Genomic DNA, 27,825 nt, shown 5'->3' with positions numbered 1-27,825 from the left:
ATGTGACTCAATATAGCACACATTGCAAAATATAGAAGCTATTATTGTATATCAAGATTTAAGGAAGATAAATTCCTGTTCAAAATGTTGACAGCCTACACACATGCGAAACTGTGTAATGTAAACACCAGCTTAATGAAAAATTGGGATCTGGTAAGGCTAATTGCACAGGACAAGAATATACAGTAACTTATTATAAACACATTAATGATAGAAAATATTTATAGTAATTATTTACATCTGAGATGTAACAAGCAGAGCTGTGACTTTATACAATTTACTTTCTATAATGTTAATAGCTGTAATGTTAATACTACAACTGTAATTTACACTTGACATTTAGGCAATATTTATTTCATGTGCACTTTGGATGATACAAGATTTGCTGAACTGCAAATTTTGCATTACTTTCTCATTATAGAATTCAACGTTTTTAACTTCAGCATCTTCATAACAAAGAGGGAAGATAATTATTACACGAATATTTGTACTCCTATCAGTTTGATTATTTCATTCACTTTTAAGATACATTATGTTTCATGTTTGAATGGTTCAGAACATGGGTTAAGCAGCCCATTTTGCAAATTAAAAAATACTTGTTTCCTATGTTTGTAATTTAGGTGAAATTAAATATGGCTTTATATTTACAAAACTACATCAGAAATTATAACTGTATATTACGTATTTCACACTCGCACAGATATTGCTTTTAGCAGGTCTCATGCTGTAAATGGATATAACCACTGCAATGAGTGAGACCAGAAAACCAGACATGTATTGACATACAAGAAATGCTTTTCGTCTAAAGAACTGGCAGTCTTTTTATTGTGCTGTTTATTGTATTCTCAGTGATGTGTTTATAAATGATACATCAGGCACGGAATGGAAGTTACATGATTGTTCTGCCGCTCGTGTATCTCATGATAGCATGTGCGCAGGAAGCATACATTTACAAATGTTTCCATATTAAAATATTACATAGAAACCAAACTCGACAAATATTTACAATTCCTTTAGGATTAAAACATTGCTCTTACTTTTTTTAATTAAAATAGTCATTGCAAACAAAACGATATAAGATTCAAGAGACATAAGTAATAGGAGTCTTATCTTACAGTGCCCATTTCTAAGAGGACTGTTAAAGCTTTTTAATCATTGTTGGAAGTCCTTACCTCTGATCGCAGAGGGCCAGCTTGAGGATTTCACTATGTGTCTAGAATTACAAGACATCAGCCAAGCAGTTCTACTGTGCAGGGGGAACGGTAAACAGATGCATATAAAAATTAGGACAGCTGATCAAGTGGCATATCAGTTTGGCGGCATCATTGTTTTATGGAAGGCGGGAGGTTAAAACTGCTCTCGCACCATGCGATTCTTTGTTATTGTAGCAAAAGTGAGACAGAAGAGAAAACCGGTATCAAAAACTGGACGCAGTTAAGATAAGCATTGTATAAAAGATGTGAATTAAAAGCAGTGATGAAATGTAAATAAAGGATTGAGATGAAGACATCAGGAAGTCACTAATTACCAAAAAAAAATCTGGTAAGTTGCTATGACAGAAAACAGCAATAGGAAAATCTGCAAGAATTTTCAAAAGTGGAATGCATGCAGTGGAGAAGCAGTGAGAAGTTGGAGAAAAGAGATCAAGCAATACATGCTTGAAGAAGCTCTTAGAAATGCTGCTATCTTTTCACAGGTTCTCAAACAGATGAGGGAAAAGGGAATAGAGGGTTATGCTGATAGATTTAAATGAGGAAAGACGGGAAGAGGCTCGAGTGAAGCATAAACGCCGACATGGATGGTTGGGCCAAATGGCCTGTTTCTGCGCCGTATATCCTATGTAATCCTATGTAAACTGCGATGCAACACCAAGTCCTTCAAATGATCAGAATGAGAATAACAATGAAGCTTTGGCTACAATAGTGAATTTGATTGATGTAAGGATTAATGGGGTAACTCCAACAGCAGGCCAGGACACATCTTCTTACTGCAATAACTTTGGAACATCAACCTAAAAGCAGTAAAAATATTTCCATTAGAAAATCTTTTCATATATTATTAAATCAATTTGAACATTACAGGTAATAAAGGATTATAGTTTGCTTTTAAAAACATGTACTGCTGAATTTATCAACCAGGATTGCTATATAGGTCAAAAATAATAATTCTACATACATAAACAATAATGAATTTCTGGGAATGAGTACAAGGCAGTTATCTCACTGAGGGGGTTAAGATGATATGATAAATCATGGAAGTAAATTTCAAATGGATTAATTCATTATCTAAACCCCAAAGCGAGATCAGTCTCTTGTAATCACTCTTGTATATTAGTTATATTTTATAATAAATACACTGAAATTGTTAAGGCAATGTAATTCTGTTTTTATTCTATTTTCTTGCCATAAGTTGATATATTGGTAGACATTGACAGCCAGGTTCTTCAAGCATTGAAGAATTTACAGTTTTGACACTTACCTGTTTGGCCCTCTTTGCCTTGCTTGCTGGTCCCCTCAGATCATCCGATCTTGAGGTGGTCCAGGTGCAAGACCCAATGACAGCTTCTTGGGGCAAATGGGTGCCCCTGGGATGCAAGCACATGTAATTGAAGCCGGACAGTCAGAATGACCCCCACCGCCGCCCCCCCCACTTTTTTAATCATTACTTCTTTACTAGTGCTCTGTGCCATCATTTATAAAACACCAATTCCGGTTCACTTTTTTATGGTTAATAGGTTCATGGGTTAGTGTCTGACTAACTTGATTGAATTTTTCGAGGAGGTAACTAGGAGGGTCGATGAGCGCAGTGCATATGATGTAGTATATGGATTTTAGCAAAGCTTTTGATCAGGTCCCACATGGCAGACTGGTCATGAAAGTAAAAGCCCATGGGATCCAGGGCAAAGTGGCAAGTTGGATCCAAAATTGGCTCAGAGGCAGGAAGCAAAGGGTAATGGTTGATGGGTGTTTCTGTGACTGGACGGATGTTTCCAGTGGAGTTCTGCAGGGCTCAGTGCTGGGTCCCTTGCTTTTTGTGGTATATATCAATGACTTGGACTTGAATGTTGGGGGTATGAGTAAAAAGTTTGCAGATGATACTAAAATCGGCTGTGTGGTTGATAATGAAGAAGAAAGCTACGGACTGCAGGAAGATTTCAATCAACTGGTCAGGTGGGCAGAACAGTGGGAAATGGAATTTAATCCAGGGAACTGTGAGGCAATGCATTTCGGGAGGGCTAATAAGAAAAGGGAATATACATTAAATGGTAGGACACTGATAAGGAACAAAGGGACCTTGGAGTGCATGTCCACAGATCCCTGAAGGTAGCAGGCCAGGTAGATAAGGTGGTTAAGGCGGCATACGGAATGCTTGCCTTTATTAGCCGATGCATAGAATACAAGACCAGGGGGGGTTATGCTTGAACTGTATGAAACACTGGTTAGGCCACAGCTAGAGTACTGCGTCCAGTTCTGGTCACCACATTACAGGAAAGACGTGATTGCACTGGAGAGGGTACAGAGAAGATTTATGTGGACGTTGCCAGGAGTGGTGAATCTTAGCTATAAGGACAGATTGGATAGACTAGGTTTGTTTTCCTTGGAACAGAGAAGACTGAGGGGAGACCTCATTGAGGTGTATAAAATTATGTGGGTCCTAGATATAGTGAATAGAAAGGGCCTATTTCCCTTAGCAGAGGGGTCAACAACCAGGGGGCATAAATTTAAACTAATTGGTAGAAGGTTTAGAGGGGATTTGAGGGGAAATTTCTTCACGCAGAGGGCTGTGGGGGTCTGGAACTCACTGCCTGAAGGGGTGGTAGAGGCAGAAACCCTCACCACATTTAAAATGTACTTGGATGTGCACTTGAAGTGCTATAACCTGCAGGGTTAAGGACCTAGAGCTGGTAATTGGGATTAGGTTAGATAGCCTCTTGTTGGCCGGCGCGGACACGATGGGCCGAAATGGCCTCCTTCCGTGCTGTAAACTTCTATGATTCTATGATTCTATTATGGGTAACATATTAATAGTTTTGTGACAGAATCACAATATGATCAACTAGAAAATCATAAGATAGCTTCTGTATTTAAGAAAAATTAACATTCATGTTTATTGTAGATTGCTAATAATATTTTTGCCAGATAATCTTATAGTTTCTAGATAGCAGCGCTCCTTAGAATAACTTGGATGGCCAATTGAAATCTATTAATTTCCCGTAGACCTGTTCATGCTTGTGCAATTCAATCATGGAGAATAGAGGATAGGAGAGCACGCATAAGGACTCCTGCTTTGATTACTTGATTATTGCTGCTGTTACCATTGATGATGCTTCTTCTGAAGCAAATGCTTATTTTTTGCTGCCGTTCACAGTACTTAACTGCAAAGTTGTTTATTCTGTATTGTAGATTGGACATCATCCTGATCAGACATAAACATTTTCTGTAGGCTATTATTTTATATGTCCTTAAAATGCTACCTCTGTCCACCCTGGGAACTCTTTCCATGATGAGCTTGCTTTACATAAGAATATAAGAATTAGGAACAGGAGTAGGCCATCTAACCCCTCGAGCCTGCTCCGCCATGCAACAAGAACATGGCTGATCTGGCCGTGGACTCAGCTCCACTTACCCGCCCGCTCCCCATAACCCATAATTCCCTTATTGGTTAAAAATCTATCTATCTGTGATTTGAATACATTCAATGAGCTAGCCTCAACTGCTTCCTTGGGCAGAGAATTCCACAGATTCACAACCCTCTGGGAGAAGAAATTCCTTCTCAACTCGGTTTTAAATTGGTTCCCCCGTATTTTGAGGTTGTGCCCCCTAGTTCTAGTCTCCCCGACCAGTGGAAACAACCTCTCTGCCTCTATCTTGTCTATCCCTTTCATTATTTTAAATGTTTCTATAAGATCACCCCTCATCCTTCTGAACTCCAACGAGACATCTGCCACTGTTACACATTTCAAAATTGCCTTGGATATTCTCTCAGGGTCAGTGACATTCATCATTCCCAGCTCTACCTCTTCACCACCTCTCTCAGATCCTTCACTGCCTCTGTGTTGTCAGAATACTTCTCCGGCAGCTAGTCTTGGACGAGCCACAATTTTCTCCAATTAAATATTGAAAAGACCGAAGTCATCGTCTTCAGCCCCCAGCACACTTTGTACCCTTGCCACTGATGCCATCCTCTTCCCTGGCCACTGTCTCAGGTTGAACCAGGCTGGTTGTAACTCTGTGTTCTCGTTGACCCCGAGCTGACCTCATATCCTCTCCATCAAAAAGATGGTGAAAGCCTACTTTCACCTCCATAACATTGTCCACCTCCTCCCCAGGCTCAGCCCATCTGCTGGTGTAACTCTCATTCGTGCTTTTGTCACCTCCAGATTTGATTATTCCAATGCTCTATCCTCCATGCTCTGTAAAACGAATCCAAAACTCTGCTGCCTGTGTCTTATCCTGTCCTTACTGATCTACATTGGCTCCTGGTCCCTCAATGCCTCCAATTTATAATAAAAACTCACTTACTTCACTTAACTTCAAATCTCTCCTCATGAGAAAGAAAAATAATAAACCGCACTGCATTGTGCTGGGTTGGTAGGCTGACTAATACTTCCTCTGATCAGTCTAGCATTGAAATAAACCAAGACTCACATTGGCTTGCTCTGCACTAATCTCACAATAAACTTGTCTTCCAATAAAGAAACAGTCTAGGTTTTTCTTATGTTTCGCTTAGCAGATCATCCCAACTGATTGACCTTGAATGTGGGTTTGTCACTCCTGATCACACAAACTGAATGGGTTGTCAATACTTCTACCAAAGCAAAATACTGCGGATGCTGGAATCTGAAATAAAAACAGAAAAGCTGGAAATCTCAGCAGGTCAGGCAGCCTCTGTGGAGAGAAACAGAGTTAATGTTTCGGGTCTGTGACCCTTCGTCAGAACGTTTTTGTGTCAATACTTCTCCCCCTTTCAGTGATTCACCAGTAAAACTGGCTACCTCCCCCGCAATAAAACAAGGGCAGATTCTTAGCAGGCATCTCATGTTGGGTTCAAATGAATAAGTAATCACAGCGATAGTAGGTGTGGATGTTCGTAGGAAGCCACACACAAGATAATGGAATTTTGAAATCAAGCATTGCTTAACTGGCAGTCAATGTTGGTCAGCAAGCAGAGGGGTGATGGGTGAACGGGACTTGGTGCGAGTTAGGACATGGGCAGCCAAGTTTTAAGAACATAAGAACATAAGAACTAAGAACATAAGAACATAAGAACATAAGAATTAGGAACAGGAGTAGGCCATCTAGACCCTTGAGCCTGCTCCGCCATTCAACAAGATCATGGCTGATCTGGCCGTGGACTCAGCTCCACTTACCCGCCCGCTCCCCGTAACCCTTAATTCCCTTATTAGTTAAAAATCTATGTATCTGTGACTTGAATACATTCAATGAGCTAGCCTCAACTTCTTCCTTGGGCAGAAAATTCCACAGATTCACAACCCTCTGGGAGAAGAAATTCCTTCTCAACTCGGTTTTAAATTGGCTCCCCCGTATTTTAAGGCTGTGCCCCCTAGTTCTAGTCTCCCCGACCAGTGGAAACAACCTCTCTGCCTCTTTCTTGTCTATCCCTTTCATTATTTTAAATGTTTCTATAAGATCACCCCTCATCCTTCTGAACTCCAACGAGTAAAGACCCAGTCTACTCAATCTATCATCATAAGGTAACTACCTCATTTCCGGAATCAGCCTAGTGAATCGTCTCTGTACCCCTCCAAAGCCAGTATATCCTTCCTTAAGTACGGTGACCAAAACTGCACGCAGTACTCCAGATGCGGTCTCACTAATACCCTATACAGTTGCAGCAGGACCTCCCTGCTTTTGTACTCCATCCCTCTCGCAATGAAGGCCAACATTCCATTCGCCTTCCTGATTAGCTGCTGCACCTGCAAACTAACTTTTTGGGTTTCATACACAAGGAGAGCGGGTAGGTCCGAGGGCCTCCTCGTAGGACTGCTCCTGGGCACGGCCAAGGGTGCCATCAGCCGGTCCAGGCAGCGGGCGGTCGAGGGGGTCGTTCAACCTGACTGCCTGCCTCTCTTCCGCTCTTACATCCGGTCCAGGGTGTCCTTGGAGATGGAGCACGCGGTGTCCACCGGTACGCTCGCGGCCTTCCGCGAGAGGTGGGCACCGGAGGGACTGGAGTGCATCATCACGCCCGGCAACCAAATTTTAATTTGATTTTACGTTTTAAAGTTTAATTTGTTTTAATTGCCGGTGCTTTTAGTGTCCCCTTCCCTTTTATAGGGGGCACTGGGGAAAAAAGGTGATTTTAGTGCCCAAAAAACCCCCCCCAAAAAAAACCACAAAAAAAAACAAAAAAAAGAAGAAAAAAGGGCCTTGTAAATGTCTGGTGTGTCATCCAGGTCGGGTGGCACGGTTTAATGTTTTATGTTTTATAGGTAGACTCTAAAAGAGTTTCATACACAAGGAGAGTGGGTAGGTCCGAGGGCCTCCTCGTAGGACTGCTCCTGGGCACGGCCAAGGGTGCCATCAGCCGATCCAGGCAGCGGGCGGTCGAGGGGGTCGTTCAACCTGACTGCCTGCCTCTCTTCCGCTCTTACATCCGGTCCAGGGTGTCCTTGGAGATGGAGCACGCGGTGTCCACCGGTACGCTCGCGGCCTTCCGCGAGAGGTGGGCACCGGAGGGACTGGAGTGCATCATCACGCCCGGCAACCAAATTTTAATTTGATTTTACGTTTTAAAGTTTAATTTGTTTTAATTGCCGGTGCTTTTAGTGTCCCCTTCCCTTTTATAGAGGGCACTGGGGAAAAAAGGTGATTTTAGTGCCCAAAAAAAAAAACCCCAAAAAAAGAAAAACACAAAAAAAAAACCAAAAAAAGGAAAAAAAAGGGCCTTTTAAATGTCTGGTGTGTCATCCAGGTCGGGTGGCACGGTTTAATGTTTTATGTTTTATAGGTAGACTCTAAAAGAGTTTCATACACAAGGACCCCCAAGTCCCTCTGCACCTCAGCATGTTGTAATTTCTCCCCATTCAAATAATATTCCCTTTTACTGTTTTTTTCCCCAAGGTGGATGACCTCACACTTTCCGACATTGTATTCCATCTGCCAAACCTTAGCCCATTCGCTTAACCTATCCAAATCTCTTTGCAGCCTCTCTGTGTCCTCTACACAACCCGCTTTCCCACTAATCTTTGTGTCATCTGAAAATTTTGTTACACTACACTCTGTCCCCTCTTCCAGGTCATCTATGTATATTGTAAATTTCTGCTCATCCAGAACTGGATGTTTAGAGATCGTGGAGGGGTTGAGAGAAGTGCTGGTGAGGTAGAGTTGGGTGTCATCGGCGTACATGTGGAAACTGATGCTGTGTTTTCAGATGATGTCATCAAGGGGCAGCATGTAGATTAGAAATAGAAGGGAGCCAAGGATAGATCCTTGCCGGACACCAGAGGTAAAGATGCGAGAGCAAGAAGGGAAGCCATTTCAGGTGATCCTCTTACTACGATTAGATAGATAAGAATAGAACTAGGTGAATGTTTTCCACCCAGCTGGGCGACAGTGGATAGATGTTGGAGAAGGATGGCGTGGTCAACTGTGTCAAAGGCTGCAGCCAAGTTAAGAAGGATGAGGAGAGATAGTTTATCTTTGTCACAGTCACAAAGAATGTCTTTTATGACTTTGCTGAGAGCCATTTCGGTACTGTGACAGGGACAGAAACTTGAATTAAGGGATTTAAACATGGAGTTCCGGGAAAAATGGACATGGATTTGGGAGGCAACAACACCTTCAAGGACTGGAGAGGAAAGGGAGGTTGGAGATGGTGATAGTTTGCAAGGACAGAGGGGTCAGGAGCTGTTTTTTTGAGGAGAGGGGTGATGACGGCAGATTTGAGGGAGTGGGGGACAGTACCTGAAGAGAGAGAATGGTTAACAATGTCAGCTAACATGGGAGCCAGAAAAGGAAGTTGGGTGGTCAGCAGTTTGGTGGGAATAGGGTCGAGGGGAAGTGGGTCTCAGGGAGACGATGAGCACGGAGAGGTCATGAGGGGAAATCCAGAGAAACTGGAGAAAGATGCGAGTTCAGAGCTCAGGCAGTGGGGAGGTTTAGAGGAAGTTTGGCCTGGTGGGCTAGGGGAAGGAAGGGAAGTGGCAGAGGCAGCTGAACAGATGGTCTCAATCTTAGAGACAAAGAAGTCCATGAGCTATCAGAGGTGAGGAGGAGGAGATAGGGAGAGGGGTTTAAGAAGACAGTTAGCAGTGGAGAATAGAATCTTGCTCCTGAATCTTATGTTCTTTTATTGTGCGGACTTCAAACTTGTTCTTCCTGTCTGCCAAAAAAACAACTGATCTTTCTAGTATAAACAAGCACTTCTTGCTCCTACAATGTTGTAACCTAATCTTCGATCCACTTTCCTTTTAAATGTGGCTCCTCATTTGGACCACAGGATCTACCCTATAGAATTTACCCTATAGATCCTCTTGGGTGTGTGCTTAAATCAGCAAACATGTGGTTGCAAATTAGATCCTCACTGATGTTGATTGGCAAACTTGAGCAAAATCCATTCCTCAAAGGCTTTTTAATGACATAAGAACATATGAATTAGGAGCAGGAGTAGGCTATTCTGCCCTGTGAGTCTGCTCCGCAATTCAATGATCACGGCTGATCTGCGACCTCAACTCCACTTTTCCGCCCGATCTCCATATCCCTTAATTCCCCGAGATTCCAAATATCTATCTATCTCAGCCTTGAATATACTCAATGACTCAGCATCCTCAGCCCTTTGGATTAGAGAATTCCAAAGATTCACCTTCTGAGGAAAGATATTTCTCCTCATCTCAGTCTTAAATAGCCGAACCCTTATCATGAGATGATGCCCCCTTGTTCTAGACTCTCCAGCCACAGGAAAGAACCTCTGGGCATCTACCCTGTCAATCCCCCTCAGTATCTTACCTGTTGAAATGAGATCACCTCTCATTCTTCTAAACTCCTGAGAGTATGGGCCCAATCTACTCAATCTCCCCTCATAGGACAACCCTCTCATCCCAGGGATCAATCTAGTGAAGCTTCTTTGCACTGCCTCTAAGGCAAGTTGGTCCTTCCTCATATAAAGGAGATCAAAACTGTGCACAGTACTCCGGAGGTGTGGTCTTACCAAAGCCCTGTACAATTGTTGTAAGACTGCCTTACTTAATTAATTATGAATTATTTCCTGCGAAACTGAAATCAAAAAGGTATGGTGTATGAAAGCAGCCCTGCTTGACACCACTGGAGATGGTGGTGGTAAAAACAGAGAGACAGACTATTATCTGAATGGTGACAGATTAGGAAAAGGGAAGGTGCAACGAGACCTGGGTGTCATGGTACATCAGTCATTGAAGGTTGGCATGCAAGTACAGCAGGCGGTTAAGAAAGCAAATGGCATGTTGGCCTTCATAGCAAGGGGATTTGAGTACAGGGGCAGGGAGGTGTTGCTACAGTTGTACAGGGCCTTGGTGAGGCCACACCTGGAGTATTGTGTACAGTTTTGGTCTCCTAACTTGAGGAAGGACATTCTTGCTATTGAGGGAGTGCAGCGAAGATTCACAAGACTGATTCCCGGGATGGTGGGACTGACCTATCAAGAAAGACTGGATCAACTGGGCTTGTATTCACTGGAGTTCAGAAGAATGAGAGGGGACCTCATAGAAACGTTTAAAATTCTGATGGGTTGAGACAGGTTAGATGCAGGAAGAATGTTCCCAATGTTGGGGAAGTCCAGAACCAAGGGTCACAGTCTGAGGATAAGGGGTAAGCCATTTAGGATTGAGATGAGGAGAAACTTCTTCACCCAGAGAGTGGTGAACCTGTGGAATTCTCTACCACAGAAAGTAGTTGAGGCCAATTCACTAAATATATTCAAAAGGGAGTTAGATGAAGTATTTACCACTCGGGGGATCAAGGGGTATGGCGAGAAAGCAAGAAGGGGTACTGAAGTTGCATGTTCAGCCATGAACTTATTGAATGGCGGTGCAGGCTAGAAGGGCCGAATGGCCTGCTCCTGCACCTATTTTCTATGTTTCTATGTTCTATGTTTCTATGTTAAGTAGCTCTGAAAGGGCACCATGCATACACAGTTTTCCAGCATACCATCATGTCATTGCCAAACAATGAAACAGACTTTTCCAGACATCAGATATTTGGATGGCAGTTTCCACAATGCAGGTCAACATAAGAACATAAGAATTAGGAGCAGGGGTAGGTCATTCGGTCCCTCGCTCCGCCATTCAATAAGATCATGGCTGATCTTCTACCTCAACTCCACTTTCCTGCACTATCCCCATATTCCTTGAGTCCCTTAATATCCATCATCATCATCATAGGCAGTCCTTCGGAATTGAGGAAGACTCGCTTCCACACCCAAAGTGAGTTCTTTGGTGGTTGAACAGTCCGATACGAGAGCCACAGACCCTGTTACAGGTGGGACAGACATTTGTCGAGGGAAGGGGTGGGTGGGGCTGGTTTGCCGCCCGCTCCTTCCGCTGCCTGCTCTTTGCGCTGAGACTCGAAGAGCTCAATGTCCTCCCGGATGGACTTTCTCCACCTCGGGCAGTCTGCAGCCAGGGTCTCCCAGGTATCAGTGGTGATATCGCACTTTACCAGCTAGGCTTTGAGGGTGTCCCTATAACGTTTCCGCTGTCCTCCTATGGCTCGTTTACCAAACTAGCTACGGCAATGCCTTTGGCAGGTTAAAAAAAAGAGTCCATCTTCCATTCGCTACATTTTTCTTGCATTTGACCTGCAACAAATATGCTAACTATACATCTCTTTCTCGCTTTGTGTATAGTAACAATAATTGTATTTTTAAGACCTTGATTGACTATGCCAACTTTCCAAGTTAAAGAAAGAAAAAGTACAGGCAACTCCGGGTCCCTCGGGGATTGGGCTATTCCGGGTAAACGATTTTTCCGTTAGGGTGAGTCTACATTTTAAAGTTAAAACTTTAATGAATCAATACAATCAGCTACAAACAGTAACAAAAGATGGACATTACCAGCATGCATGTACAGGTTCTGTGCCTGGAACCCGGTGCCGGCACTGCCCCCGTTCCCAACGTCAGCGGCTGCAGCAGCGCGCACACACACACCAGCAAAGCAAGGGCAGAGAAGAGAGAGAGAGAGAATGTGCGAGTGTGAGAGTGAGTGAGTGAGAGAGAATGTGCGAGTGTGCGAGAGAGAGAGAGAGAGAACGACCAAATACAAATGAGCACAGTGTTTGGAAGGCGATTTTTCCAAATTATTTGGAGCTGTCTTTTCACTTGTTCGCAACAGAATTTTAAATCCCGTTACAACGGTTTCCCGTTGGATCCGTGTACGGATAATCAAGAGTTGCGTGTACAAATGCATTGGAATAATTAAATCTGGAGGTAACAAAGGCATGGAAGAGAATTTTGGCAAAAGTTCAATCAGTGGTCCGCCTAAGACAGGTTCTGGCTTAATTCTTCTCCAAATTGTTCTGTTTGTGCTTCTCTCTTCAGTTCTCCAGACAATCTCCCATTCTTCAAATGGTTCAAAGGCATCCTTCTTTCCCTCCCTCGGATATTTTCCTTCTAACACTTCTTTCACCATCCTATTCCCTCTCTACATATGCTCAATCTAATTCATTGATATAAAAATATGGTAAATCAAGCTTTGTCCTTTGTGTATCATTGTCCACATCTCCTCATTACCTTTCTTGTCTATCCACTTTACTTTCCCCACGCGACTCCAGATTACTAACTGCAGGTTATTAAGGAATATATCTGAGCAAGTATCTATATATTTAATTCATGCAATGTTGTTCATCTGTAAAACATGTGTTAAATGTGCCCAGATCCTGCACTGATATAAACCATATTCATTTTCATTTTTTAAAACTTGCAGTGCCTTAAAAATCTATATATGTAAAATGTCTTGGCCATAAAATTCCTGGAGTTCCATCCAGCAACTGGAGGTGTGGTGGGGTATGACTTCAAGCCGTAAGTCTAAGCCACTGTTGACCCCGTTCCAAATCCCGGGGTTGCAGTCATTTGCATAAAGAGGCAAGTGATCACACCATTTACTGTGCTGCTTGTGTATCTGTGCCATGCATGCCAAGAATATCAGAGTGGCACTTCGCCATTCAGTTGGGGGGAAGGGGGAGCCGTTCTGGCTGAAGATTTTTTTGAGAAACATAACTTGAGTTTCTGTGTTGTCACTTTCCCAATGATAGTTAATCACCCAGTGATCAATTCCAGTGGGGAAATCAGCATTAAGTCCCCACTTCCACAATAGTACGGTAAACATTCCTGCTTCGTGCAGGATTTTTTGGCTATGAGCAGAAAGGGGCAAGGACCTGGGAACTTATGTCATGTCCCAAATGCTGTTTTCCCTGCCTGACTTAGGTTTTCATTTCATCCTACCACTCTTTTAAAGTAAACAAAACAAGCATTAGATCAAGTGCCCCCCGATCTGGGGGACACTACAAACATTTCCCAAGGCCCTTTTTTTTTGTAGGTGTTTTTTTGGGGGGTTCTAAAACCATAATTTACAAGTGCCCCCTATAAAAGGGGAGGGGGACACTAAAAACAAGGCAATTAAAACAAATTAAACTTTAAAACATATAAAATCAAATTAAAATTTGGTTTCCAGGGGTGACAATACACTCCAGTCCCTCCGGCGCCCACCTCTTGCGGAAGGCCGCGAGCGTACCGGTGGACACCGCGTGCTCCATCTCCAAGGACACCCTGGCCCGGATGTAGGCGCGGAAAAGAGGCAGGCAGTCGGGCTGAACGACCCCCTCGACCGCCCGCTGCCTGGACCGGCTGATGGCACCCTTGGCCGTGCCCAGGAGCAGTCCTACGAGGATGGCCACGGACCTACCCGCTCCCCTCCGCACAGGGTGCCCAAAGATCAGGAGTGTGGGACTGAAGTGCAACCAGAAATTGAGGAGCAGCCCCTTTAAATAATGGAACAGGGGCTGCAACCTCGCACATTCAATAAAAACGTGGAACACGGACTCTTCCAGACCGCAGAAATTACAGGCGGCCTGGGAGCCCGTGAACCGGCTTAAAAATTTATTGCACGGGACTGCTCCGTGCACCACCCTCCAGGCCAAGTCCCCGATAAATAGTGGGAGGACTCCAGCGTAGAGTGCACTCCATCGGGGACCCCCGCCTCCTCCGGACGGCAAGATGGTACGCCATGGCGTGTCTGGACGGCAGACGAGGATGGCAAAGTTGAGAGTGTGCAGGAGCAGCCCGTACAGGAAACCCCTCCGCGCAGAACTGAAAGGCACGGAGGGGATTTCCCTGAGGCGGCTCAAGTTGTGAGGCGACGGCTCCTGAGGGAGGTTCTGGGGTTTGGCGCCGATGAGGAATTCCATCCGGACGGGGGTCAATTCGGACGGGATCTCCCCACATGCTTGAGCCTCCTTGACACACCTAATGGAGTCAGGGCCCAAAGCTGTTTTTAGGGACTCGATGGCAAAGATCACCAGCTCCTTCGAGCAGGAATTGAACCAGCGACCTAAGGATGACATTGCTGAGTATTCCACTACATTCCTCCGCTCTACTAACTGAGCTATCAAAGGGAAGCAGCTTCAACAACTACAATTAGCCTCTAATAGACCTCAGGTGTCCTGTTGATTTATAAACTGCTGTGAATTTACAGACAAACTTCCTTCTGCAGCAGCAATTAGACCTCACACTGGCTTTACTTAAAGCACTTCCCACAATGAATATAAACATGTCCTTGTTCTGTCCTTCTGCGCTTGCGTCCTCTCGACTCTGCCCCCGAGGGGGGAAGAGAAACACGATGGGAGGGCAGGGGGTAGGAGAGGCCTTAAATGCATTAACTGTCTATACATAGCTGTACCTTCGCAGCAGACAGTTATCCTTAAGACAATCCTTTTCACTCAATAAAAAAAGGCTATAAAGACATAAACGTTCTGTTTATTATTATATAATGTGTCATAGTGTAATGTTTCTGTTGTTATAAGACAGTGCAATTTACTATGCGCAATGTGAAATTAATAGAATTAATCCTTCTCCAACACCTCACCACCGTTGTTCAGCTGGGTCGGACTGCACTCTCCCGGTTCCATTCTTATCTAGCCAGAGAATCACCAGCAACGGCTTCTCTTCCCACCCCCGCATCATTACCTCTGGTGCACTTGGCCCCCTCCCTATTTATTATCTTAATGTTGCCCCTTGGCAATATCATCCAAAAACACAGTGTCAGTTTCCACATGTACCTCACTAACACATCCCTCAACCCCTCCACGGTCTCTAAAATGTCAGACTGCTTGTCCAACATCCATTTCTGGATCAGCAGAAATTTTCTCCAATTGAATATTGGGAAGACCAAAGCCATTGTTTTTGATCCCCGCCACAAACTCTGTTCGTTAGCCACTGACTCCATCCCTCTTCCCCAACTTCTGTTTGAGGCTGAAGCACACTGTTCACAACCTTACTCTCATATTTGACCCTGAAATGAGCTTTCGACCACCTATCTACAGCATAACTAAGACCGCCTAATTACACCACCCATCTCTATCATTACCTCAGCTCATCCGATGCTGAAACATTCATCCATGCCTTTATTACCTCTAGACGTGACTATTCCAACACACTCCTGGCTGGCCTCCTGTAGAGTATGGAGAAAGAGTCAGATTGAACACTGTGAGCTCAAAGTAAAGTGTGACCTTAGTCTTTTATTGCAGGTCTCCAGAGTGCCTCTCCAACCTGTGAAGCACTCTTAAATACCTGTGCTCCCAAGGGATTATGAGATCCCTTGGGACTCCGGGGAATGAGCCCTCTGGTGGCTGTACAGAGTATATACAAGTCCAGATACATAACACCTCCCACATTCTACACTACATAAACTAGAGGTGATCCAAAACTCGGCTGCCCGTGTCCTAACTTGCACCAAGTCCTGCTTACCCATCACCCCTGTGCTCGCTGACCTATATTGGCTCCTGGTTAAGGAACACATCGATTTCAAAATTCCCATCCTTGTTTCCAAATCCCTCCATGGCCACGCCCCTCCCTATCTCTGTAATCTCCTCCAGCCCCACAACGCCCCCCCACCCGCGAGATGTGTACGCTCCTCTAATTCTGCCCTCTTGAGCATCCCTGATTAAAATTGCTCGACCATTGGTGGCCATGCCTTCTGTTCCCTAGGCCCTAAGCTCTGGAATTTTCTATCTAAACCTCTCTGCCTCTCTACCTCTCTTTCCTCCTTCAAGACGTTCCTTTGACCAAGCTTTTGGTCACCTGCCCTAATTTAAGAACATAAGAACATAAGAAATAGGAGCAAGAGTAGGTCATCTGGCCCCGAGAGCCTGCTCTGCCATTCAATAAGATCATGGCTGATCTGATCTTGGCCTCAACTCCATTTCCCCACCCGCTCCCCATAACCCTTGACTCCCTTATCCTTCACAATTCTGTCTATCTCCACCTTAAATATATTCAATGACTCAGCCTCCACAGCTCTCTGGGGTAGAGAATTCCAAAGATTCATGACCCTTTGAGAGAAGAAATTCCTCCTCATCTCAGTTCTAAATGGGCGGCCCCTTATTCTTAAACTATGCCCCCTAGTTCTAGGTTCCCCCATGAGAGGAAACATCCTTTCCTCATCTACCTTGTCAACCCCTCTCAGAATCTTATACGTTTCAATAAGATCACTTCTCATTCTTCTAAATTCTAATAAGTTAAGGCCCAACTTGCTCAACCTTTCTTCATATGACAACCCCTGCATAAGAACATAAGAACATAAGAAATAGGAGCAGGATTAGGCCATACGGCCCCTCGAGCCTGCTCCACCATTTAATATGATCATGGCTAATCCGATCATGGACTCAGGTCCACTTCCCTGCCCGCTCCCCATAACCCCTTAATCCCTTATCGGTTAAGAAACTGACTATCTCTGTCTTAAAAAAATTTATTCAATGTCCCGGCTTCCACAGCTTTCTCAGGCAGCGAATTACACAGATTTACAACCCTCTGAGAGAAGAAATTACTCCTCATTTCAGTTTTAAATGGGCGGCCCCTTATTCTAAGATTATGCCCCCTAGTTCTAGTCTCCCCTATCAGTGGAAACATCCTCTCTGTATCCACCTTGTCAAGCCCCTCATAATCTTATACGTTTCGATAAGATCACCTCTCATTCTTCTGAAATCCAATGAGTAGAGGCCCAACTTCCTCAACCTTTCCTCATAAGTCAACCCCCTCATCTCCGGAATTAACCTCATGAATCTTCTCTGAACTGCCTTCAATGCAAGTATATCCCTCCTTAAATAAGGAGACCAATACTGTACGCAGTACTCCAGGTGTGCTCTCACCAACACCCTGTCCAGTTGTAGCAGGACTTCTTTACTTTTATATTTCATTCCCCTTGCAATAAAGGCCAACATTCCTTTTGCTTTTCTAATTACTTGCTGTACCTGCATGCTAACCTTTTGAGTTTGACGTACAAGGACCCCCATATCCCTCTGCACCACAGCATTTTGTAATCTCTCCCTATTGAAATAATAATTTGCTTTTTTATTTTTCCTAACAAACTGGATAACCTCACAGTTTCCCATATTACACTCCATCTGCCAAATTTTTGCCCACTCACTTAACCTATCTATATCCCTTTGCAGATTCCTCACAACTTGCTTTCCCACCTATCTTGGCTACATTATACTCGGTCCCTTCATCCAAGTCGTTAATACAGATTGTAAGTAGTTGAGGCCCCAACACTGAACCCTGTGGCACCCCACTAGTTACAGTTTGCCAACTTGAAAATGACCCATTTATCCCGACTCTCTGTTTTCTGTTAGTTAGCCAATCCTCTATCCATGCTAATATATTGCTCCCAACCCCATGAGCTCTTATCCTGTGCAGTAACCTTTTATGTGGCACCTTATCGAATGTCTTCTGGAAATCCAAATAAACAACATCTACTGGTTCCCCTTTATTCACCCTGCTCCATAATTTTTCCAAATGCGGCTCAGTGTCAAATCTTTAAAATCTCATAATGTGAAGCGCCTTAGAACATTTCACTATGTTAAACGCGCTATATAAATACAAGTTATTGTTGTTGTTGGAATTGGCCTGATTTTTCTATAACATTTATATGAGCAACATTTTAGAGTCTTGACTTCAAATAACTGGACTCCTCGAGCAAGTAGCTCATCGGAATCTAACGTAATGACTCTGTTCTGTTGTCCAGTTCAGTTGGACTGCCCTCACTTGGTTCCACTCTTACCTATTCAAATGCAGCCAGACCATCTCCAGCAATGGCTCCTCTTCCTGCCCTCAGTGTAGTCCCCCATGGACCTATCCTTGGTGCCCTCCTCTTTGTCAACTACAGTTCATGCCAGTTCATTGGATATATTCAAGGGGGAGTTAGATATGGCCCTTACCACTAAAGAGATCAAGGGGTATGGAGAGAAAGCAGGAAAAGGGTACTGAGGTGAATGATCAGCCATGATCTTATTGAATGGTCTACTCCTGCACCTATTTTATATGTTTCTATGTTTCTATAACCCTTGGCAATATTACCCAAAGACATGGGATCAGCTTCCATGTGTACACTGATGACCCCCAGCTCAACCTCTCCACCACCTGTTTATCGAGCCCTCTGCTGCCTCGTTTTTGTCCAACATCCAGTCTTGAATGAGCTGCAATTTTCTGCAGTTAATCACTTGGGAAGACCAAAGCCATCACCTTTGGCCCCTGCCACAAACTCCATCGTTTTGCCATTGTCTCAATTTGAATCAGATTGCTCATAACCTCAGCATCTTGTTTCATCCTTAGCTGAACTTCTGACCCCATATTCTCTCCATCCCAAAGACCACCTACTTCTACCTCCATAACATTGCCCTCCTTCACCACTGCCTCAGCCTTTCTTCTGCTAAAACTCTCTTCCATGTCTTTGTCACCTCTAGATTTAACTATTCCAATGCTCACCTGGCTGACCTAGTTTGGCTCACCATCCCCACAATGTCTCCAATTGTAACTTTCTCTAGTCCTATAACCTCACCAGAACTAGGCGATTCTCCAACTCTGGCCTCTTGTGCATATCCCGACCCTTCACCCCACCGTCGGAGACCAGCTTTCAGCTGTCTAGGCCGTACATTCGACAATTCGCTCCCTGAACCTCTCTGCCTCATCACCTCTCTCTCTTGCTTAAAAACAATCTCTTTGTCCAAGCTTTTGGTCATCCTTCTAACATCTCCTCCATTGGCTCTGTGTCCATTGTTGCATGATTACGCCTTTGTGAAGTGCCTTCATAAGTTTTTCTACGTTAAGGGCACTATATAAATGCAAGTTGTTGTTTTTTTTAATATCATGGTTGATAAAGTTATTTAAAAAATGTAGCTGGCTGCTGCAAAAGCATTGCTATAGTAAGTATTATAATTATTCCTTTATTTAGAAATGTATTAGGCCACACTTAAGGCACAAAACTCTTTCAAAACACTTCAGCTATATCAGTGACGGACATTGCTGTATAGCTGATGGCAAATCCAAAGCTTGGAGATAAATTCAAATAAATCTATATAAGTTTATTAAACTATAAGCCAACATGGCAGGTTATCTATAAGTAAAAAGTTAAATAATGTCTGTGTTTCTGACGGAGTTGCCAAACTTCAGTATATTAATCCACTTCTTTTTGTTTGTTAAGCTTTGTTGGAAGAACTGCAGGAATATTTATCTCTCAAATTGCCTGCCTGATATAAAGACCCAGATGAACCAAACCATGGGTAAAACTGAGGTCATCCTCTGTTGTTCCTGTCAGCATCTCCAAGCTTCTGTCCTTGAATCTATCAGTCTTCCTTACTGCCATCTCAAGCTGTCGGGTAATGTGGATGATTAATGTCCTGCTTCATCCCGAACTCAGCTTCCTCCTCCATATCTGCTCAATTAATAAAATCTTCATCCATGTGGTTTGTGTGGAGCATAAACACCCGCATGGACCAGTTGGGACAAATGGCCTGTTTATGTGCTATACATTCTATCATCAGCATAGGCAGTCCGCTGAAACCGAGGAAAACTTGCTTCCACTTTAAAGGTGAGTTCTTAGGTGACTGAACAGTCCAATACAGAAATTACAGTCTCTGTCACAGGTGGGACAGACAGTTGTTAAGGAAAGGGTGGGTGGGACTGGTTTGCCGCACGCTTCTTCCGCTGTCTGCACTTGGTTTCTGCATGCTCTCGGCGACGAGACTCGAGGTGCTCAGTGCCCTCCAGGATGCACTTCCTCCATTTTGTGGCAGTCTTTTGGCCAGGGACTCCCAGGTGTCGGTGAGGATGTTGCATTTTATCAGGGAGGCTTTGAGGGTGTCCTTGAAACATTCCCTCTGCCCACCTTGGGCTCACTTGCCGTGTAGGAGTTCAGAGTAGAGTGCTTGCTTTGGGAGTCTTGTGTCAGGCATGCGAACAATGTGGCCCGCCCAGCGGAGCTGGTCGAGTGTGGTCAATGCTTCGATGCTGGGGATGTTGGCCTGGTCGAGGACGCTAACATTGGTGCATCTGTCCTCCCAGAGAATTTGCAGGATCTTGCGGAGACATCGTTGGTAGTATTTCTTCAGCAATTTGAGGTGTCTACTGTATATGGTCCACATCTCTGAGCCATACAGGATGGCAGGTATCACTACAGCCCTGTAGACCATGAGCTTGGTGGCAGATTTAAGGGCTTGATCTTTGAACACTCTTTTCCTCAGGCGGCCTAAGGCTGCACTGGCACACTGGAGGCGGTGTTGAATCTCATCGGCAAGGGCACAGCCCTCTGGGGAGGTGTGATCGGCAGAGAGGAGGTAGGGAAAACCAATTCCCTGCTCCTGACAAAATGCCTAGAGCACGATCTTGTCATCACTAACACCTTGTTCCGCCAGAGGGACAAGTACAATGCATCGTGGCAACACCCTTGCTCCAAACACTGGCACCTGCTTGACTATGTCATCGTCCGGGATCGCAAGGATGTGCGCATCACCCGCACCATGACAGGAGCTGACGGCTGCTGACGGATCACCGCCTAATCCATTCCACCATCAACATCAACATAGCCCCAAAGCTGCGATGGCGGCAGAAGCAGTGCCGCAAAAAAGTCATTGCCGGGGCACTCAAAGACCCAGCTAAGAGAGACCTATACAGCCAGCGCCTCACTGCTAATCTGGCATCCCTTGATGACATTCTATGTAATTGTATGGAAAACCAGTTTCTTCCAATTGTTGTTGCCTATTTCTGTCACCACCTTTCCTCTTCTGCCACTAAAACTCTGTCTAGTCCATGCCTTCTAGGCTTGACTTCTCCAATGACCTTCTAGCTGCCTTCCCTGTATCAGTCTTCCACAAGCTTTAATGCTGCAAGCCATGCCTTCAGCTCACACTCCTATCATGCCTAGCTCTCCAAGCTCCACTCGCTCCCTGTGCCCCAGCATGAAAACCTCTTAATTCTCACCCTTGTTTTCAAATCTCTCCATTGCTTCGTCTCAATCTATTGGAGTGATCTCCTCTGCCCTCGCATGCAGACTCCAATCCTCTAACTTCACATAGCCTCATTCCACCGACTCCACCATCAATGGCTGCTCATTCAGCTCCTGTACTCCTGCCCTCTGTAATTCTCTGACCAGTTCTTGCCACCTCCGTCCCTGCTTTCAAAACTGTACTCCAAAACCCTCCTCTTTGACCACACCATTGGTTCCCAATCCTCTCCTTTCCGCACACTGTGTCCTGTGCGTCCCATTCCTCTTTATTTTAAATTCTCTGACATATCTTGAATTCAAGGATTCAAGGAGCACTGTAGAAATGCAAGTTGTTATTCTCTTAGCAGAATTATTCATGATATAAATACATTGAGACAATTTCCAGAAGCTTTATGAGCTCTACCAAAATAAGACTTTAAATTAGTTCTTTAGGGCTGGATTTTCCACGGCATCTCCACCCGGTTTCTCGGCGGTATTGGTCGGTTTAGTTGGAAAACCACCCGGCAGAAATTTCGGAAAACATTTCCGCCGGCGGTTTCGGAATACCACTGGGGAGTGGACCGCTGGTGTGCACCGTCCAAAAACCGCCAGTTTTGTCCCAGCGGTGACCTGTAGGTAAGTAAGAAAGAAACGCCCACGAGAAACCAGGCGGAGCTGGGCCATAGGTATGAAACCCTGCAAAAAAAGGTAAGTTAAAGATTTCTTTTACTTTTTCAGCAATTATGTTCTAACGTGTCCTGAGAATGTATTGTTATTATTTATTTTTCGTAGTTTGCAAAAATTATTTTTAGTGTTTTCCCCCCTCCCTAGGCCCAACCCGCAGCCTCGGTTTAAATTTTAGTAAGTACCGCCCAATTAGATTAAGTTCCGTCCAATCGGCCCAGGATCGCGTTTTTTGCCGAGAATCGGGGTGTAAGGTCACTTTTTCCGCCGGGCAGAATTCTTTCCTTTCTTCTGGAATTTTTCGCCCGTGGCAATTTTAAAATCTTAGTATTTTGGGCAGCAATCCGACGGTGGCGAATTTTTGGGAAATTCTAGCCCAAAGTCTTGTTACTCTACATTCTGACAAGTAATTTAAACTTGTACATTTACAATTTGAATTCATGAATGGCAATTCTGTTAGCAGAATGTTGAATTCGAATCCCCGTTTATAAAATAATCATCGAACTTTCTGCGTGACATTTGCTCACAGCTACATGTGAGAAATAGCTTTATAGCATAAAACACTGCATTTATCACATTCCTGATAATACTTCAGAATCCATGCACTGATGAATGAAAAGTTTACTTTTCAGATTCCATAGTTATATATGCTGTCCAAACAGTGCATTTATCATTTTTCATTGCCTCGTAGAAATGCAAATATAAGATCTACCAAAAGACAACTTAGGAAATTAATTATTTACCTTCTTTAACTTTTTCATGTTGTTCCCTCGAATGGCAGCCAGAAGCTGATCTCTTGAATTTTTTTCTTGAGCTGGTGGTCTATCTTCCAATTTTCTTTCAGATACAGGCGTCAAGGAATTTCTTAACTTCTTGGTCTCTTCGTTTTCTTCTCCAGTCCTCCTACTTTGTAATTTATGGTTCTGTGACACAGAGTTGGCTTTTTCAGGTAGGGCTGGGGGAGGAGGAGGAGGAGGAGGGGGAGGTGCATGAGCTGCAGCCTTTTTGGGTATTGGTTTAGGGGATGACCACGGTGAACTTCTAGGGGAAGATTGTGGAGAAGGTTTTGGTGATTTTTGCATGCCAAGTGTCTTTGGAACTTCAAGCCCTTGCTTTTTGTCCCCTACTTGCCCCTGTCTCTGCTCCTGTAAGCGTTTTTGTCTCTGTTTATCCATGTTCCTACTCAGTAAGTTTGTCACAGTCATACGTGGCCCCGCCAACTCAAAATGGTAGCCCAGCTTCAGAAGGGTGGTATTTTCCTTTAACAGTTTGGCAATATCCATCTCAACTTGTCCTCCAAATATGTGACGCTGATTGTGGAATCTGAACTCTGTCAGAACGTTATTCTGCTGCAAAGCTCTCATGATAGCAATGACACCTTTGCCAGAGATGTAGTTTGATTCCAGGTTGAGGTTTGTTATGCTTTTGTTGATCTTTAACACGCCAGCAACAGCAAAAGCAACATGGTCATCTGCGTGAGTGTTGGCAAAGCTAAAGGTCTTCACTGCAGTATTTTCTTTCAATGCGTCAGCAAAGCGTGTTAAGATATCATTGGTTATTCTCTCTGCGTTATTTAAGTTCACTTCAGTTACTGCGGGATCGTTGTTCTTTACTTTTTCTATCGGCTCATCATAAATGGTCGAAGTGGCTGCTTGTGTTTCTGAAGCCTTTAGTTGCTTTTTCTCCTCCAGATTTTCCTTGTTGGATGAATCTTTACATTGTGTTGAACAGCATTTACTAGAATTTGTCACAGAAGTGCTGGAGCAGTTTTCATTTTCCTTAATGTCTTTTGTCTCACTCTTTGTTTTGGTATATTTTTCCTCTTTGACAGTTGCCTTTTGCAGCTCATCTTTGGGTTTAGTCAGCTTTTCTTCTTTTTCTTTTACCTCTTTACTCTTCCCTATCTCTTCTTTTCCCTTTCCCGTTACCTCTCTGCTCTTCCCTTTCGCCTCTTTGCTTTTCAACCTTTCCTCTTTTTCTTTGTCCTTGATGTCTTTGATCTTTGCGCTTTCCTCGTCTTTTTCTTTCCTTTCTCTTCTTCCTTTTATTTTAGCAGTTTCCTCACCTTTTTTCACATTCTCATTGTCCAGTTCCTTAGCTACTTTATTGTCAAATTCTTCAGATGTGGATTGGTTACACAATTCATCTGGGGCTTTTACTTCCTGAAGGAAATGAAATGGATTTATGAAATTAATAAATATTGCTATTAAACCCTCTGCTGTTTTCCCCCAAAATTGCACACTCTAAAATGACCAAAAAAAGTCATTGATGAAATTAGGAAAAAAAAAATAACAACAGAAATTCTGGCCTCGAATTTGACCCTGGATCAGTTTTGGGCGGGTGAGTTTTCATTTCAGTTTAAAACTCACTCCTGCAGCCAAAAACAAACCAAGGATATTTTAACTCCTGGGTCTCATTACAATCTTACCGGTAAGTTTGCAACTGAACTACTTGACCCGACCGGTATGAATTTCTAGTGGGTCTGCCAATGCCTAATTAAAGCAGGAATGTGCCTCTTAAAGGGATGTTGCATTCCCTTTGGGCTTCTATCGTTTACCAAGTGCCGGAAGAAGAATCAACTACGACATGAGTCACATGCAAGCCCCGAGGTTCTCAGAAGCCTCCCTGGAGGTGCTTATAGAATCATAGAAATCATAGAAATTTACAGCACAGAGGGAGGCCATTTTGGCCTATCATGTCTGCGCGACCGACAAAGAACTATCCAGCCTAATCCCACTTTACAGCTCTTGGTCCATAATCCTGTAGGTTATGGCACTTCAAATGCACATTCAAGTACTTTTAAAATGTGGTGAGCGTTTCTGCCTCTACCACCCTTTCAGGCAGTGAGTTCCAGATCCCTACCACCCTCTGAATGAAAAGATTTTCCCTCAAATCCCCTCTGAACCTCCTTCCAATTACTTTAAATCTATGCCCCCTGGATGTTGACCCCTCTGCTAAAGGAAATAGGTCCTTCCTATCCACTCTATCTAGGTCCCCCATAATTTTATACACCTCAATAAGGTCTCCCCTCAACTTCCTCTGTTCCAAAGAAAACAAATCCAGCCTCTCCAATCTTATGGAAGAGGTGAGGGCAAGGAAGGGGCTCCCGGTTCCCAGCAGTGCCAGGCACATTGCCAAACACTCTGTGCACCAGGCATGGAAAGAGATTGCAGAGATCGTCAGCGCCAGTCGTGTCACCTTCATGACTTGGACACAGTGCAAGAACTGCTTCAATGACCTCACTAGAGTAGCAAGGGTGAGTGCTATTCTTCATTCATCCCTCTCTCTCGCGAATACATTGCAGCCATCATTTACCCCCGCTCCCCATCTCTCTCAACAGTTCCCTAGGCTCCATCATTTCCTTCAGCACCCAGCACAAGGCCACACTACACCACCTCTCATTTTCATTACAAACACACACTCACCTCTTCCTTGCTCTCTTCACACCGGCTACTAGCACCAATCTCCTCACTTGCTTGTCTTTGCACAATCACCATCATTTCTTTCAGGATTCCCTCCTCGCTTCATACTCCACACACTTGCTTCCCATGCAACAGCTCCTTACATCTTCTCCCTCTCAGCATATGCACTACCAGCACAAGCCCCACACGTCTGCACTCTGCTTTCCGCAGCCACTCACAAACTCTCGCCCTCTCTTTCTGCAGGACAAAACAGCGCACAATAATCATAAGAGGAGCAAGACCATACTCAATGCAGTTGTGCACTACAGACTGAGAGATGCGATTGATGTTTCCTGTTAAAATCACGTTGAGCTACCAATGACCTCATGTCCCAATTTAAATATATCTATCAGGTTAAAATTAGGACTGGTTGCAATGGGGCAGTAAGTAGATTCCCCAATTTTAAGCGCTTACCCACTCCGTTCCTGCTGGGTGGCTAGGGTTAAAATTATGGTCCGAGTCGCACCACTATTTAAATACAGGGAGTTGAAACAGGGATTGAGGTGATTGAAGCAGCAAAAACAACTTTCATTTATATAACACCTTTAATATAGGAAAATGTTGCAATGATTAGTAGTAGTGTAATTTTTGTTCTGTGGTCCATCGGAGCCTGATTTTAACCAGTGCTCATTTGAATGTCGGCTTGGCTCAGTTGGTAGCACTCTTACCTTTGAGTTAGAAGGTCTGAGGCCTAGAAATTCATCTCGGGTGGTAACACAACACAGATAGTATCGGATCGGTCATCTGTTATACGCAGTGCCTGATATTGATTCACATTGCAGTCAATGGAACTGAATATCAGACACTGTGTTTCGCCCGTTTACGCCACCACCTGAGACAAATTTCTACCCCTAAGGCTTTAGCACATAATCTAGGCTGACACTTCAGTGCAGCCCGGAGGGGTCGCTGCCTTATCAGCAGTACTGTCTTTCAGATGAGACATTAAACTGTGGACCTTTCTGGCTGCTCAGTCGGATGTACAGAATCCTCCATAGCACTGATCAAACAACATAAAAACATAAGAAATAGGAGCAGGAGTAGGCCTTTTGGCCCCTCGAGGCTGCTCCACTATTCAATAAGATCATGGCTGATCTTCTACCTCAACTCCACTTTCATGCACTATCCCCATATCCCTTGATTCCCTTAAGCAAGGTGCTCTCCCAGTGTACTAGCCAATATTGCTCTCGCAACCAAAACAGATTATCTAGTCATTCATTCATCAGCTTGCAGGAGTTGTTCCTCTGTGCAAATGAGCTTTCTTGTTTGCCTACATAACAAGATTGACTGCACTTCAAAAGCAATCCATCACTTATAATGTATTTTTGTAAATGTTGAGGATATGAAAGGTGGAACGTATGTCTCAGTTCTTTTCAATGGGATACACTAAGGAACGAAAGAACATAGAAACATAGAAACATAGAAAATAGATGCAGGAGTAGGCCATTCGGCCCTTCGAGCCTGCACCACCTGACAGGTCGAGTGTGCAAGGAATAGGCCAGGGGTCAAAGTGCAAAGCTGCCCCTTAGTCAGCATTAACTAACAAAATCCTTCAGTATGACTGGTGTGGAAATGGAAGTGTCACACTAGTGCAATGGGAAGCACTCTTCTTGGGTTGTGACTGAGGGAGGGCAGTGCAGAGGGAGCTTTACTCTGTATCTAACCCGTGCTGTACCTGCCCTGGGAGTGTTTGATGGGACAGTGTAGAGGGAGCTTTACTCTGTATCTAACCCGTGCTGTACCTGCCCTGGGAGTGTTTGATGGGACAATGTCGAGGTAGCTTTACTCTGTATCTAACCCGTGCTGTATCTGCCCTGGGAATGTTTGATGGGACAGTGTAGAGGGAGCTTTACTCTGTATCTAACCCCCTGTATCTGCCCTGGGAGTGTTTGATGGGACAGTGTAGAGGGAGCTTTACTCTATATCTAGCCCTGTGTTATACCTGACTGGAAGTGCTTGCTTGATGCCGACACTTGATAGCTGAAATAGAACGTGTTCTACACCTCAGCACTGATATCCCTCACCTCGATAATCCACAATAAAAACAGAGATTTAGTAATAACTCCTGCACTAGCTACAGATTGGGTTTTTAATACAACCCATTCCTAAATACTGAATTACCAATTCTTCAAAACGTACTCAGTGTTAGAAAGAATGTGATATTCCCTGGTGTAGAATTGATGAGGGATTGCTCACAATGACCTTTTCTACAAACTATAT

At 44.1% G+C, this 27,825-nt stretch overlaps 1 protein-coding gene across 1 annotated transcript in view; it reads right to left on the bottom strand.

Moving 5' to 3' along the window:
• Nucleotides 1-817: 817 nt before the first annotated feature.
• The window catches only part of lmod1b (leiomodin 1b (smooth muscle)), a 61,112-nt gene continuing 34,104 nt past the window's right edge, over nucleotides 818-27,825 (bottom strand). The window contains exons 2-3 of the mRNA XM_070859418.1: nucleotides 22,891-24,309; nucleotides 818-2,011 (exon numbers count right to left, since the gene is read on the bottom strand). Of these exons, the coding sequence (XP_070715519.1) occupies nucleotides 1,985-2,011; nucleotides 22,891-24,309 (1,446 nt within the window). The 3' untranslated portion in view covers nucleotides 818-1,984. The remainder of the gene's footprint in view (nucleotides 2,012-22,890; nucleotides 24,310-27,825) is intronic.

Source organism: Pristiophorus japonicus, chromosome 17, assembly GCF_044704955.1.
Source record: "Pristiophorus japonicus isolate sPriJap1 chromosome 17, sPriJap1.hap1, whole genome shotgun sequence".
In the NCBI taxonomy this organism is placed as follows: domain Eukaryota; kingdom Metazoa; phylum Chordata; class Chondrichthyes; family Pristiophoridae; genus Pristiophorus; species Pristiophorus japonicus.
This window is presented reverse-complemented; position numbering and strand designations above follow the sequence as displayed.